Source organism: Notechis scutatus, chromosome 1, assembly GCF_049901735.1.
Source record: "Notechis scutatus isolate UNSWTSFEM ecotype Mainland chromosome 1, rNotScu1.2, whole genome shotgun sequence".
NCBI classification, from domain to species: domain Eukaryota; kingdom Metazoa; phylum Chordata; class Lepidosauria; order Squamata; family Elapidae; genus Notechis; species Notechis scutatus.
The window spans coordinates 59,214,347-59,230,398 of NC_142009.1; the positions used below are offsets into that span (position 1 = coordinate 59,214,347).

Consider the following 16,052-nt stretch of genomic DNA (forward strand, 5'->3'; position numbering starts at 1 on the left):
TAAGGCAGTCTGAAATTGCATTAGTCTTTTCTGCAGCCCTACTATTACTGGCCATGTTCAATATGCAGTAAATTTTTATTTCAAGATCTTTTTTTGTATGCATTATTACCAATCCAGATTTCCCCCACATATATCTGTGCATTTTTGTTTTCCAAGGAAAATACATTTGTACTTGCTTCTATTAAATTTCATTATGCACAGTTATTTTACATTTAGAAGTACTCTGAATATGATTTTCATTCCAGATGTATATATAATTGTCATGGTATTCGGCTCACATTTAATTAGCTTGGTAAACAGCATGGCATGTCATACTTTATGAAATGTATTGCTTAAGTCAGGTTATAGTATGTCTATAGCATTCTCACAATCTTTTCAGGAAGTTAATCAAAAATTAAGGTTAGTTTGTGAAACTAATTCTTGATAAATCCATGCTGATTTATGGTAATTGATATAGTGCTTTCAGTATGCTTATGGATTAATCATTTTGTTATGATCAATGAGCTAATCAATTTATACCTTCAATATTTAAATATGTTCAAAGTAGGTATTTCCCAATCATGTTTCTATCAACTGCATGCTTCAATTGTGCCTCTTCCTCCTATTATTTAAAATGTTGAACTCTTTGAATTCTCAACTGCTCATTTTGCATTTATTCTTTCGGGGAAAATGGGAAATATAGCTCATGCACATCTTGATCTTTCATTATGAAACTTTCATCCTTATCATTCAGACACCAGTACAGTACAATTATAAAATACATTTTTATAATTTTTATAAAAATTTTATAAATTTTTATAATTATACATTTTTATAATTATAAGATTATAAGCACCATTTGGGGCTGGAAATGTGGATATCTGTTGTCAGTATCCCGATAGACCTTAGCATAATAAAACTTGACACCAGAATTTGGAAGAATTACTTGATAGCAATAAAATCCACAAAGTTGGTTTCTCAAATAAATGTTCCTTTTGCTTCTTCATTTGATATTACATTTACTTGGACTTGGAAGGCAGAGTGGCATGCTTTGGATTTCCTGCAGGCTTTTGTTCTATCTCACCATATTTCAAGATATTCACAAACTGAACATTATGCTGTGTTGTCAACACCCTTATAACATCTTTCTTGCCAGGAACAAAGTCCTGTGTAAACATCTTCTGCCATTTGGCATTTAATAGGCCTGCTTGCCAGTGTTTCTGCCTGTTTCCTTGGTTATTAAGTATTTTCTGCAAAAGTATAATCTTCATTTATTTCAGAGTTCAGAGTTGATCTGTAATAGATTTTATGCACTGCTATTCTAATAAGACTCTTATTAAAAAAATTTAGATTCAGACCAAGTTACTTAGTTATAAAAATGATTAACAGACAACCTCCTCAGCACTTATAGTTTTTGTATATGGATATATGTTACTCGTTTGATTGATTTAAGTCTCTAGGTTTTCTTTATTTTTCCAGAATCTACTTTTTTTAAAAAATTGCCCCTTTCTGAGGCCATTCTCCAAAATTATTGACTTCTGTGTCCTTTTAGTTCTAAAACTGGTTGTATTTAGATATCAATTCATTATTTTTACCTGACCATCCAATATCAGAAGGCTTTAATCCAGATTTAATATTAACCCAGTGTTCCTCTGGGTTAAGAAATGACTTGTAGTATTTTCTTACCACTGGAGCTATTCCATTCATGTATCTTACCTGCATCCCCAGTTATTAAATTCCTGTAGTGGTGGTCTGTCAAAGAAGAGTATGCAGTATTGCTGTCAAACAAAACACTTTAAATATATATTGGAGCTGCTTTCTTAATTCACCCTATCCCATTCATTGGCTGTTTCGCTCCCCCAAGGGAAGGTAGTGTTCAGATCTAGGCAAGAAAATCCAGTTCCAGTAGGTCAAATGCAGGCAAGAAGAGGCAGAAGCCCCCTGTGAAGGCAATGAGAAATAAGACTTTGGAGAGCTCCAAGTGATTACTATCTATATAGGACACCTCCCCAATAGAAACTATCCAACTATCTAGAGTTAACTGAAGGCTTCTGAAGGCCATCATAGTCTACAGGATGGTTTGTTTCACATTTGGCCTGCATACTTGAGCTAGATGAAATACTAAAAGGAACTTCATTTTGCTTTCTTAAGAATTATGTGAGACTGGAAAGGAGAAGCTTCTGGCAAGAGTTCCTTCTGCAACTTCAAAAATGATATAACCATAACCTCTGGCCAGGAGGTCATAATTACTGGATTAGCTATCTTTCCTCTGATTAGGAGCTCCATTCATCAGAATCTTTTGCTGTTCCCAAAAGCACCTGAAAGCAGTTATAGTGCTTTGTTTTCCTCCTTTAATCAAGTCTTGACTTCCTTTGTTATTTTCTGTGGCATAATCAGTGCTTAAGAAGAAGTCTCAGTTTGAGGATTTCCAAGTTAAGTTCTAATAAAACATTAAAATTGTTTCAATTTCTGGGACCTTAATGATTGCAAAGCCTCTTTTAGGTCTCTCCACTTTTACCACAAGTACCAGCTTAACTGTATCATCCAGTTGGCCTCTCGACAACATAGCAATGGAACTTTTCTGAAGACTTGACACTTTCTTTTTATGCTTGAGTATAACTAAAGACAATGAGACCAGGAAATAGTCTGAGATGATTATCTTCCTAAGTATGTAAGTCCAGATGGGAGAGTCAGCACTCTCTCTTCTACACTATTACTTCCTCCTTAATAGAAGAACAGAATAACAGCATTGGAAGGGACCTTGGAGGTCTTCTAGTTCAACCCCCTGCTGAGGCAGGAAACTATATCATTTCAGGCAAATGGTTGTCCAATCTCTTTTTTAAAACCTCCAATGTTGGAGCATCCACAACTTCAGGAGGCAAGCCATTCCACTGATTAATTGTTCTGTCAGGAAATTTCTCCTTATTTCTTGGTTGCTTCTCTCCTTTATTAATTTCCATCCATTGCTTCTTGTCCTGTCTTCAGGTGCTTAATTTCCATCTCATATGCCATCATTTTCACCTGCTTTTCAGGTCTTGGTCTTGCAATTTTCATTGTATTGCCTTCTACTCTTTAAATCAGGGGTGGGCAAACTTTTTGGCTCGGGGCCGCATTGACTTTTAAAATTTGACAGACGGGCCGGGTCAGCACAAGATTTTTTGGGAATCGCCCCCCCCCCCTCTTCTCCTCCTTCCTCCTCCTCGGAGGCCCCTGAGTCAGGAGTTGCTACCGCCGGCACAGCTCCGCGGCTCCAGTCCCGCTGCCTCGGGAAGGGAAAGGCAAAAAGGAAGAGCCGCGGCGGTGCTTTGCAACGGAGCAGCGGCACCGGAGGCTCAGGCTCAGCGGCTCCTGGTTTTGCCTTTTCCTTCCCAAGGCAACGCGGGACTGGAGCCGCACGGAGCTGCGCCGCGCGTAGCAACTCCTGACAGCCCCAGCCGGACACCTGAGCGGAGCCTGGGCGAAACTGCCTCTTGCTGCTGCCGGAGCACCGCCGGTCACCTCCTCCAAGCAGCCTGCCCGCCCACCAGGCTTCCCTCTGCCGCGCGGCTCGGGGCCAGGCGCAGCGCCCGCGAGTTAAAAGGAAGCCGAAAGTTGCTGGGAAGTTGCTCGGGTGCTGGGAGCAGGCTTTTAAAGTGCCGCCCGAGCAAAGTTTAAGCAGCCCGCCCACCCGCCGGGCAGAACCCTTCCTGCTCTCGGCGGGAAGACGCTCCAGCCTGCAAACTTTGCCTTTGCAAAGTTTAAGCCTGAAGCTCGAAACAAGCAACTTCCCAGCAACTTCGGCTTCCTTTAACTCGCAGGCGCTCGTGCCTGGTGGAGGGAAGCCCGAGCCTCCTCCAGCAGTCCGCCCGCCCGCCGGCTTCCCTCCGCCGTGCGGCTTGGGCCAGACGCGAGCGCCCGCGAGTTAAAAGAAAGCCGAAAGTTGCTGGGAAGTTGCTCGGGTGCTGGGAGCAGGCTTTTAAAGTGCCGCCCGAGCAAAGTTTAAGCCTGGAAGCCCGGAAATCCGAGCAACTTCCCAGCAACTTTCAGCTTCCTTTAACTCACGGGCGCCGCGCCATGGCCCGAGCCACGCAGCAGAAGGGAAGCCCGGCGGGCGGGCGGGCAGGCTGCTTGGAGGAGGCTCCGGCTTCCTCCGCCAGGCGCGAGCGCCCAGCGAGTTAAAACGGCCGAAAGTTGCTGGGAAGTTGCTCCGCTTTCCAGGGCTTTGCAAAGGCAAAGTTTGCAGGCTGGAGCATCTTCCCGCCGAGGAGCGGAAGGGTTCCGCCCGGCGGACGGGCGGGCTGCTTAAACTTTGCTCGGGCGACACTTTAAAAGCCTGCTCCCAGCACCCGAGCAACTTCCCGCAACTTCGGCTTCGTTTAACTCGCGGCGCCGCGCTTGCCCCGAGCCGCACGGCAGCCCGCTCCAAGCAGCCCGCCCTGCCCGCCGGGCGGAACCTTCCCACTCCGGCGGAATACGCTCCAGCCTGCAAACTTTGCCTTTGCAAAGCCTTGAAAACGAAGCAGCTTCCCAGCAACTTTTCGCCGTTCTTGAACTCACGGGCGCCGCGCCTGGCGGAGGGGAAGCCCGGAGCCTCCTCCAAGCAGCCTGCCCGCCCGCCCGCCGGGTTCCCTTCCGCCGCGCAGCTCGTGGCCAGGCGCGAGCGCCCGCGAGTTAAAATGAAGCCGAAGTTGCTGGGAAGTTGCTCGGGTGCTGGGCAGGCTTTTAAAGTGCCGCCCGAGCAGGACCGCCGAGCCGGGAACGGGGCACCAAGGCAGGGCAAAGCTCCACCAGCACTCCAAGCAGCCCGCCCGCCCACCGGGTGGAACCCTTCCCGCTCCTCGGCGGGAAGACGCTCCAGCCTGCAAGCTTTGCCTTTGCAAAGTTTAAGCCTGGAAGCCCCAGAAAAAAAAGGGGATCATGGGGACTCACCTTCAGAGAGGTCGCACTCAAGGTGATTTCGAACTCCCAGCCGAGGCCTTTGCAAATTTCTTTTCTTTCCTACCCCTAGATTGCTCTGCACTGTTTTGCAGCTTTGGGGGCCACGCAGCACAGGGCAATTACGTCCACGCCCAGCGATTTTTTTCAGGGGCGGGCCGGATTGGACAGACCAATGGCAGCTATTTTTTTCCAGGGCGGGCCGCATTGGACAGACCAACGGGCCGGATGTGGCCCGCGGGCCGTAGTTTGCCCACCCCTGCTTTAAATCATGGCTGTCAAACGTGCAGTGTCATGTTGCCATCACGTGATGTATCACAGCGTTTTTTTCACAGAGCTGGGATAGGTATGGCCTGAGCGTGATGAATCCGGCCCACGGGCCACCAGTTTGACACTGCTTATTTAAATCAAAGGTAGGAAACTTCTGGCTGGCTCAGGAATTCTGGGAGTCGAAGTCCACAAGTCATAAAAGGACCATTGTCCCTCACCCATGCTTTAAATGATAAATATTAATTTCTACTATCTTTGTCTTTCTTTCATGTTAGGATCATGTATTGTGGAGTTGGGGAAATAGCCAAGCTGTTTTACTTTTTGCAATATGTATGCAGACATACTTGTATTAAAAATAAAAGCTGCTGACTTTGGACTTGAAAGCTTGTTTAGGTTGTTTTGTTCTGTTATAGAAGCAGCTGTTTCCGTTCAAAACATAGCTAAGTCTGTAATATATATGCTCAAGTCCTCTGGAAAATGCACATTTGAGTGTACATGTGAATGGAGAATGCACAGTTACAGATGGTTCCTTAATCGTAGAAATTACTCATAATTGCCATTTCAAAACAGAAGGCTGAAATGCTTTTAAAGTTAGCCTAATGAAATCAAAATCTAGTAATTGCTTCTCATTACAAAATTCAGTGACAAGATAACAGTATTACATTATAGCACGGCTTTCTTTTCTTAAAAGCTATATCTCTAAAAGTGAATTTAAGGTGTGTTTGGCAGGAAGTTTAACGTGCAAGATGGAAGTGTGTTTAAGGAAGAAATGCACATATGTATTTTTGATGTAACCTTTCAAGTTAACCTGATATTTTAAGCAAAGTTTATGTGATTGGTTCTCCAGATGTTTGACACAATTTCTTTATTTTAGCTTTCACTTTTTTATTTTAACCATTCTTTTTTTCCCACTCCTTCCCTCTATCTCCTTGCTATATGATAGATAGATAGATAGATAGATAGATAGATAGATAGATAGATAGATAGGGTAGGGTAGGAGGTTGGACTAGAAGATTGCCAAGGTCCCTTCCAATATTATTCCAGTCTAATCTCATTTCTGAGGCTGGGACAATAGATCAGCCAAAGAAACCCACTTGTTTAAGCCCTGTCCTGCACTCCTCAGACATGAGAGGAAACTAAGATTAAAACAGAAGGGGTGTTTCCCTTGCATGCTATCACATAGCTGGCCAACTTTTGACTTGCTGTTATCTTGGCCAGGTATGAATTTTTCCCCCCTCAGATTTATTTTTGTACTCTGCTCTTCCCTATGTTCAGCAAAACATATCTTGTTATAAAAAGTATTGGAGTTTTTCCAGCTTGCTACATCAATAATATTCATATGTTTATGAGGGTCCCTTGATTAAGAGCCTTTGATTTCCTACACCACCTATTCCTGCCTAAGTTCTCCAGTTTTCTTTTATCTCTTTGGGTGGCTCCTGTCTTTTACAATGGGCTTTTAACTCTTGTGACTACTGAGAGACCAGTTCCATCACTTCCTCTCAACTGTGACATTGAAGCAGCCATTATACCAAGCTGCAGCAGAAGCTAGAAAGCATGGTCCTCTCAAGAGGAAGTCTTGTATTCTCCTCGAGCCGCTCGGAGCATCCAGAGACTGGGATGTGCTTCCGAGTCCTTTCTTGCAGGCTGAGCTTTAGATGAGGAAACGCTCCGCCCCTCACGTGACATCGCGGAGCGCTCCCCAGTCTTTTGCTCAGCCTCGAAGAGTCAGGCTGTGTGTTAGAGAGCTCCTTGGCTGATCGCAGATTCCTTCCTATTTCTCTTTCTGATAAGGTTTGCCTTCTTTCTCCTCCTGCGCAAAGGGTCTGGACTTAAGGAAAATTTTCCTCGTCCCTGAGACGGCTGCGGCTCGCAGCGCGTTTAGCGCTACCCCCCCCCTTATCAGATCGCATCGCTGCCTCCGCGTTGCCTCGTGGCACGCGTTGTTTTACTTTCATTTCTGCTGGATTCCCCCCACCCCAAACGCCGACCGGGAGGGTTATTGCCCCTAAGGCCCTAGGCGTGCCGAGCTGACCGGCAAAGCCCTCCTTTTTCCGTCCCGGGCGTCCCGACGGTTCAGCTCATGTCGCCATTTTGGCTCCGCCGTGGTCGGGCGCCTTTTTCTGGTTGTAGCTGCGGTGATTTAGAGCCCCAGGCCTTGGGTCAAAGCTTTGCTGCCCGTTTCTTTCTACCTGGCTCGCTCTTTTATCTTAGTTGGCCTCCCGCAGTCCGTTTCGGGGCGGTTGCAGCCCCCTCCGGTTTTGTTTTCCCTTGTCTGGAGGCCTGCTGCCAGAGGCCCTCTTCTACATAGGCCTCAGGCGTTTATTTGACTGATCCGGCCTGTACTGAGATACCAGTTACTGCTACTGTTCGAGAATAAAAGGAATATATTTGCAAAATAATAATAATTTCTGTTTTTTTGTACAGTAATAATTTTTTTCATAGATATATAGACATTTACGGATAACCTGTATATATATTGCGTACAAAAAAAAAAAAAAAAAAGAGAATAAGATAAAAAGAACAAACAAAAAGAAATCAAAGGAATTACAAATAGAGTATCTATTTTTTCCTGTACATACTATATTATTCAGATACCTCACTGTTATCTCTGTACACTACAAATTCCAAAAGGGGAGAGGGCCAGCTTCACCTTCACCCGGCCTCATCCAGGCCTATTCTGGGCGAGCCAACCGCCTTTGCTAGTATTGTTACCTAACATGGCAGACGACAATCCATCTAAACGTCCTTCTTTGAAGGCTAAAGCAAAGTCCCACTACTTGCGCAGGCAGGACAAGGAACCTAAGGGCTCCAGACAGGACAAGGAACCTTCCAAGGTCAGCACAACGTGACGCCTTGAGGCGCCACAAAGCGTTAGAAAAAGAGTTCGACCGGCTCAAGGGAGTCCCGCCGGAGACGCCTATACCTCCTCCTCCAACCCCTTCTACCTCTGCTCTACCTCTCCCTCAGACCCTTCTTCCCTACCTAGGCGCAGTTCGCTTCAGGGTCTTCCGACCCCCGGACCTCCGACCAGACGGACCCCGCCCACCTTTACACCCACAGCCGCTGGTCTGCGCCAGGATGAACCTCTACCTCCGAGGTTCCACCTCACATCAAGGCTTGGATGGAATCAGCCATCCGCCAGGGCATAGCAGAGGCACTACAACACGTGTCCAGATCAGGTTTCTCTCCGCGAGCCTCTGAACACGATTCGTTATCACCAGATCCCTTCCACAACCGGTCCCCCAACTGATCAGGTACTCTCTCAGAGGGATAGCCCTCCACCGGTTGGGGCCCAGATGGAGGAGGAAGGGGACTTTGGGGACTTCAGGGAGGAGGAAGAGGATTCCCGGATGGGATCCTCCCGCTATAGTGAACCCCTCTTAGAGGCTGACATCATGGAGGGGGAGATGTCGGAGGACGAGGGTCCTTCCCCGACCAACCCACCTTTGGGGGCTGTTCAAACCACATATGTTCAAGTCCCTCCTCCTTAAGGCCAAGAATGTATCTGGCCTTCTTCCCCAGTCCCCTGCTGAACCCCCCAGTCCAAGAGGGCCCAGAAGACTCCATTTTCACCCAACCAGTGGTGGAAGCCGAGGTCATCCCATCCCCTCCCATCTTCGTAGATCTGGTTGCTAAGCAACTTACCTCCTCAGGGACACCTCCTGCTCCATCTAGCCAAGACAAGAGATTCTTCAATCTCGATGCGGCTCTGTCTAACCTTCTGAATATCCCGGAGGTTGATGACCCCATTGTGGGTCTAGCTTCTTCCTCTACCCCTAGTGAGGCCCTAGAGGCCTTAAAGCCTGAGGACAGGCGGGCGGAGCTGGCGCTGCGTAGGGCCCACCTATCTGACGCCTGGGCCATTAAATCGGCTACGGCTGCCTCATTTTTCACCAGGTCTTCCATCCGCTGGCTACGCCAGCTCAAGGACCACATCCCTGCTTCCAATCTGAGAGCTCACCAGGATATAGCGGTTAGTGGCTGCAGCCGAGTTCTCGGCTGACGCCACTTACCAGTCGGTAAAATTTTCTTCCAGAGCCATCACGTCGCACGTTTCGGCTCGCCGCATGCTATGGCTCAAACACTGGCAGGCGGACGAAGAATAAGGTCAAGCTGGCCACTGCTCCCATTACGGAGACAAACTGTTTGGCCCAGCTTTGGAACCACTGCTGGTCGAGGGCCGCAGTAAGAGAAAGTATTTGCCCTCCCTTTTTCGAAGATCGGAGACCAGGGGCCCCAGCCCTTTCGGAGGAGCTTCCCGCCCCTTCTACCAACCCCCTTCCCGCCCAGATACCCTAGACCTCCTTCCTTCCGGTCCCAGGACCGCCGGACCCGGGTGACAGAACCAGACGCGGTGGCGGCTACAAGAGACCATTCCGGGATCGGGAGGAAGGCCCTACCGTAGAAGGTAGATCCTCTTCCTCCCTCCCCATTGGCGGCCGCCTCAGCCATTTCGCCGCCCAATGGGACATATCCACCTCCGATGCATGGGTTAGGGACACAATCAGGTTTGGTCTCGCCCTGGAGTTCAGGTCCGCCCCCTGATTGTTTTATCCCATCCCCCTCCTCAAGGGATCCCTCCAAACGGGCTCTAATGGATGCAGCCATCCATCATCTTCTTGACATCCAGGCCATTCAACCTGTCCCTCCGGCCCAGAAGGGAAAGGGTTTTTACTCCCATCTCTTTGTGGTGCCCAAACACTCTGGGGGTTGGAGAGCCATCCTAGACTTGAAACGGCTCAACCGTCACCTCATCCAGCGTAAATTCAAGATGCACACCTTGCAATCAATTCTCTTAGGCACCAGGCGGGGAGACTGGTTATCTTCCATAGATCTGTCGGAGGCATACCTCCACATTCCAATCAGGCCCTCCCATTACAAATTCCTCAGGTTCTGCCATAATAACCTTCATTATCAATACGTGGCCCTACCCTTCGGTCTGGCTTCGCCCCCGGACCTTCACCAAGGTCCTGGCGCCCTGGCGGCCCATCTCAGGACCGTCCCGTCCGCCTCCACTGCTACTTGGACGATATTCTTATTCTCTCCCGTCCAAATCCCAGGCAGTCAGGGATACCAGGGTCACCCTCTCCGCCTTACGGGCACACGGTTTTCTAGTCAATTGGCAAAAGAGCCAACTTACCCTTCTACTCGAATTAACCACTTGGGGGCCATAATTGATTCGGTGTCACAGAGAGTTTTCCTCTCTCCGGAGAGGTTCCTTAGCATTCAAGCCCTGGTCAATCAGATCAGGCGTTCAAGGAGGGTGGCCTTGTTGGACCTCTCTAAATTGTTGGGCAAAATGGTATCATGCATCTCCATTATTCCCTGGGCTCGCCTACACAGCAGATCCCTCCAATGGTTCCTGCCCCGCTCCAACGATCCGGAAGAAGCAACTCGAGGTTCAAGGTCAGGGTCCCTCCAAAGGTCCTCACGTCTCTTCTCTGGTGGACCAATCCCGCCATCAACAGAGGCCACCTATTCGCGGAACCTCATCGACTCACCGTCACTACGGACGCAAGCCTATCCGGTTGGGGCGCTCATCTCGACTCGATCTCTGCACAGGGCAAATGGTCGCTGACCGAGCAGGGGTGCAGCATCAATTGGCTAGAGCTTCACGCCGTCCTTCTGGCCCTGCGCAGCTTTCCTCAGATCCGCAATCATCACGCTCGTGCTCACGGACAACGTCACGGCCAAGGCCCATATCAACAAGCAAGGGGGCACCCAGTCCATCCAGCTAATGAGGGAAGCCGAGCGCCTTTGCCGCTGGGCAGAATCCAACCTCCTATCTTTAAAAGCCGAACACATCTCCGGAGTAGACAATACTCAGGCGGACTGGCTGAGCAGGGCCACGGTGGACCAGGCGGAATGGCGTCTCCATCCATCCCTTTTCGAGGAAGCGCCCAGAATATTCGGCCTTCCGGTGGTGGACCTCTTCGCTTCCCGACCAACACTCAGCTTCCACGGTTCTTCTCCCGGTATCCGTCTCACAGGTCGGAGAATCACAACGCTCTGCGTTGCCCATGGCCCCCAGGGCTCCTATATGCCTTCCCTCCGCTCCCGTTAGTTCCCAGAGTAGTTCAAAACTCATTCAGGAGAGGGCAGAACTTCTCCTGGTGGCTCCCTATTGGCCCAGGCGACCGTGGTTTGCGGATCTCCGCATCTTATCAGTAGCGCCCCATGGAGGATCCCCCGGACAAGGTCTCCCTCTCTCAGGGGCCCTTCTGCATCCGGAGCCTCAATGGCTCCAGTTAGCCGTCTGGAGGTTGAGCGATCCGTCTGACTTCTGAGAATCTTTCAACTCAAGTCATCGACACTATTTTGGCGCCAGGCGCCTTCCACCACACGAATTTATGATGCCACTTGGAAAGGGTTCTGCAAGTGGTGTAGCGGGTCTCAGGTTAATCCCCTCTCCCTCGGTGGCACAGATCCTGGAATTTCTTCAGGAGGGTCTTCGCAAGGGGCTCGCACCTAACACCCTGAGACGGCAAGTTTCTGCTCTCTCAACCGTGGTCTCCTGTGATAACTACGGTTCCCTTTCTCACCACCCCAGGGTTAGATCTTTCCTTAGGGCGCCACCAACCTGTGCCCTCCTACCGTTCACAGGTTCCCCACATGGGACCTCAACAAGGTCCTCGTTTCTCTTACACGTCCCCGTTCGAGCCTTTGAGGAGTCATCCCTGCAGTTTCTCACCTTCAAGGTAGTTTTTCTAGTAGCTATTACTTCTGCTCGTCGAGTTTCGAATTAGCAGCTCTGTCAGTCAGGAGCGATCTATGCGTGTTCCACGCAGACCGGGTGGTCCTTCGTCCCGACCCTACCTTTCTACCCAAAGTTAACTCTCCTTCCATAGGTCACAGGAACTGATTTTACCAAATTTCTGCCCCAGGCCCTCCAGGGGCAGGGAGGTCCTCTGGCACACCCTAGATGTTAGAAGGGCCTTGCGTATTTATATTAAGCGCACTCAATCCATGCGAAGGTCGGAATCCCTCTTCCTATCCTTTCAACCCAGGTCAATGGGGCTTAAGGTTTCCCCTTCCACCATCAGTCGCTGGATCAGGGCTACTATTGCGAGGTGCTACCTTTCCCATTCTCTGCCCGCTCCGGGTGGGATAACCGCCCATTCCACCAGAAGTGCAGCCACCTCGGGCCTGGGCCACACAAGCCCCATCGCTGACATTTGTCGGGCAGCCACCTGGTCCTCTCCGTCCCCGTTTATCAGACATTATAAAATAGATACGTACGCCTCAGCGGAGGCCTCTTTTGGCCGACGGGTCTTACAGAGGGTCATCAGTGATCCGGAGGGGCCTTCGGCCAGACGGAGTCCCACCCGTAGGACAGCCCAGCTTTGGTATGTCCCAGTCTCTGGATGCTCCGAGCGGCTCGAGGGAGAATGGGCGTTGGTTCTTACCTGATACGCCCCTTCTCGGCGAGCCGCAAGGAGCATCCAGCCCCACCCTAATTTCTCCGTCTGGTGGGGGCTTTTTCTTCAGCCAAGGAGCCAATAGTAGATTAGAAAGAATCAATAACCTCTCTTCTCGTTATCGCAAAAACTGGGAGGCGCCCGCGATGTCACGTGAGGGGCGGAGCGTTTCTCATCTAAAGCTCAGCCTGCAAGAAGAGGACTCGGAAGCACATCCCAGTCTCTGGATGCTCCTTGCGGCTCGCCGAGAAGGGGCGTATCAGGTAAGAACCAACGCCCATTTTAATGCCTGCCTTATAGTACATAGGATAGTGCAACATGATGAAGGTGAAGTTCCCTTAACCATGTTCAGTAGCCTTTTTTTATGATCATGAATTTTGTATTAAGATGATTTTTAAAGCAGCTACCTTGACTATTATAAGATACAATGTTACAGGTTATATTTTATTTTTTTACAAATTTTTATTAATATTTTATTTTTAAAAAGTGTACAAACTGACACAAGCCTACAAAAAGAAAAGGGATTTATAACTTCCCAAATAGGTTTGTAAAGTTCCTACATAGTGATTCTATTATATTATATTAAAAATTAACTCAAGGCTGTCCTTAGGCTATGAAATATTTTCTTCAAAAATCCACTCGGAGTTGACTTTGATCTATGCCATTGTAACGCCTGGGTAATCAGTGCTTGTATTTTCATAATTTATTTATTTTCATTATAAAGACAGGTTTTAAATGTTGTGAAATCCCAAAAGAACTATTTTGTTTTTTTCTCTCAAAGAGTGTATGCATAATGTATAGGTGGACATGCTTACTGGAATGATCCCCCTTTTTGGTATTATGTAAGCAACTGTGGGTTACATACACCTTTCTTCTTGCAGTGCTGCATATATTGTGATTAGTTACTTATTGTTTTAATCCCCCCCCCCCCCCGATCTTCTCCAAGGCCTAGAAAATTTGGAACACAATTTAGACCTTTTGGTCTTGCTTCACTGCCTTTACTGAACCAGTGAAATAATTGTGAGGTCTGTTTTACTTTTGGTTCTTGTAGGAGTGTGAAAGAAGTTGCATTTACAGATTTTGGATTACTACTTAAGTCTCTACAGTACTTGCCCTTAACAATATTAAATATTATAACAAATATTTAAAAACTCAATAAGAATTATGTTAATATGTAATAAAGAGTATCTTTCTCTCTTTATTTCAACAGCCTTACTAAACGTCTACCAAAAGTTGGAGAAACCATACATGGGTATAAATTTTTTACTGGATTTGGGGGGAAAGGTGCCAACCAGTGTGTTCAGGCAGCTCGGCTTGGAGCTAAAACTTCAATGATTTGCAAGGTAAGCACTGGTTTATATATGTTATTGTCAGTATATTCTGTTGTTAATAAATTGCCTAAATATTAATACATACAAAATTTACAGGTTCATTTTAGCAACTAACACCTGCCTTATCCAAGACAAAAAAGAAGCCCTAAGCAGAATAAATGTGTGTATTCCTTTCTTGATGAAGGTTAATAAATACAGGTAGACCTCAACAGTTCATTTAATAGCAAGAGCAAGAGCACTTAGACTTATTTACCACTTTATAGTGCTTTTCAGCCCTCTCTAAGCGGCTTACAGAGTCAGCATATTGCCCCCAACAATCTGGGTCCTCATTTTTCCCACCTTGGAAGGACGGAAGGTTGAGTCAACCTTGAGACTGGTAGGATTTGAACTGCCAAATTGCAGGCAGCCGATAGTCATCAGAAGTGGTCTGCAGTACAGCACCCTAACCACTGTGCCACCAAGGCTTATGACCGTTTAAAGTTACAATGGCACTGAAAGTTACAATGGCACTGGAAAAGGTGACTTATGACCATTTTTCCCAGTTATGGCCTTTGCAGCATTCCCATGATCATGTGATCAAAATTCAGATGTTTGGTGGCTGGTTCATATTTATGATGGATGCAGTGTCCTGAGGTCATGTGATCAACTTTTACAACCTTCTGACAAGCAAAGTCAATGGGGAAGCCAGATTCACTTAGCAACTGGGTTATTAATTTATCAACTGCAGTGATTCATTTAACAACCGTGGCAAGAAAAACCATAAAATGGGGCAAAATCTCACTTAACAAATGTTTCACTTAACAACAAAAATTTGGGGCTCAATTGTGGTCATAAGTCGAGGACTACCTGTATAGGGATGCACTCTGTGCCATCTAGGACTGCCATAGCATCCCATGATCAAGCTTCTAAAATTTTAGAGTAACTGGTAGCGTTAATATATAGGTAATACTAATATAGTTTGAAAACAGGATTATGACTTGCTAAATGAATATATCAATCTATTCTGCATCTTTCCAAATATACAATACAATGTATCAGTTTTGTATTTTTGAAAGAGAAAGATTAATATTTTGTAAAAAAGTTAATTGTGCTTAAGTATGGAGAACATGAAATGTTTGCAAATATTTTCCCCATAGGAACAAAATCATTTTATTCTAGTGTCTATCCACTCCTTTTTCTGCTTTTTCTTTTCTACTAGAACCTTAAGGTCCACCAATTGGAACTATGTGCAAAGCAATGAATCAGGATAGATAATACTTGAGAAATAGTATAAATTCATGTACGAGATTGTCATAATGTACTTCATTTATTTCGTTGTAGTGTATTGTACTAAACCCAGCCATTTTGATTTGTAGCTCTGATTTATGATTTAGCATGATGCCTGAGCTCAGATTGTTGTGGTTTATTAAGCAAACCATAGCTTAATTCAGTGTATGAATCCCGTTAGTATAACTGAGCACATGGAGCAGACTTAGAACATCTTTTGATAATGAAAACTTAATTCATGGTCGGTTGGAAAAGGGTCCCCAATACACAGTTCATGGATTGTACCGGTCCGTGGCCAGTTGGGAACCAAGCTGTGCAAGGCAGCAGACAAGCGTAAAAAGCTTCATTTGCGCAAGAAGCAAACATGTCCGCACAGCCTAAAAGGTTGGGGACCTCTGTCTTAAGGGATCAGCTTTGCAGTCTAATTCCCAAAGAGCTTTTTTGTTATTTTCAAGGATATCCAAAGTTGCCCAGAACAGTTTATATAGAATGTAGAAAAGTAATTCTGTGCTTTTTCAGAAGTAGGGGGGGGGGGGGGGGGGGGGGGGGGGGGGGGGGGGGGGGGGGGGGGGGGGGGGGGGGGGGGGGGGGGGGGGGGGGGGGGGGGGGGGGGGGGGGGGGGGGGGGGGGGGGGGGGGGGGGGGGGGGGGGGGGGGGGGGGGGGGGGGGGGGGGGGGGGGGGGATATAAAGGAATTCTAACTATAATTAACCGAAAGCTATTTCAGTTTTGCCCACCAGCTTCTCGTAGTGTATCTAATAAGTTACAACAATCATTTACCAATGATTTCAACTGAGGAATTTATTAAATGGAACCCTTAATAAAATGTTGCCATGTGAGGTACACTACCTGGGACTTCAGGGCTTCCATTTCAT

The 16,052-nt window shown here is 47.3% G+C and overlaps 1 protein-coding gene across 3 annotated transcripts in view; it reads left to right on the forward strand.

The window, feature by feature from the left end:
* Positions 1 to 16,052, forward strand: part of RBKS (ribokinase) — a 70,257-nt gene that overhangs the window by 18,663 nt on the left and 35,542 nt on the right. For all 3 annotated transcript variants that reach the window (XM_026681585.2, XM_087965374.1, XM_087965367.1), the window contains one exon: positions 13,792 to 13,924. In XM_026681585.2, coding sequence (XP_026537370.1) covers positions 13,792 to 13,924 — 133 coding nt within the window. The remainder of the gene's footprint in view (positions 1 to 13,791; positions 13,925 to 16,052) is intronic.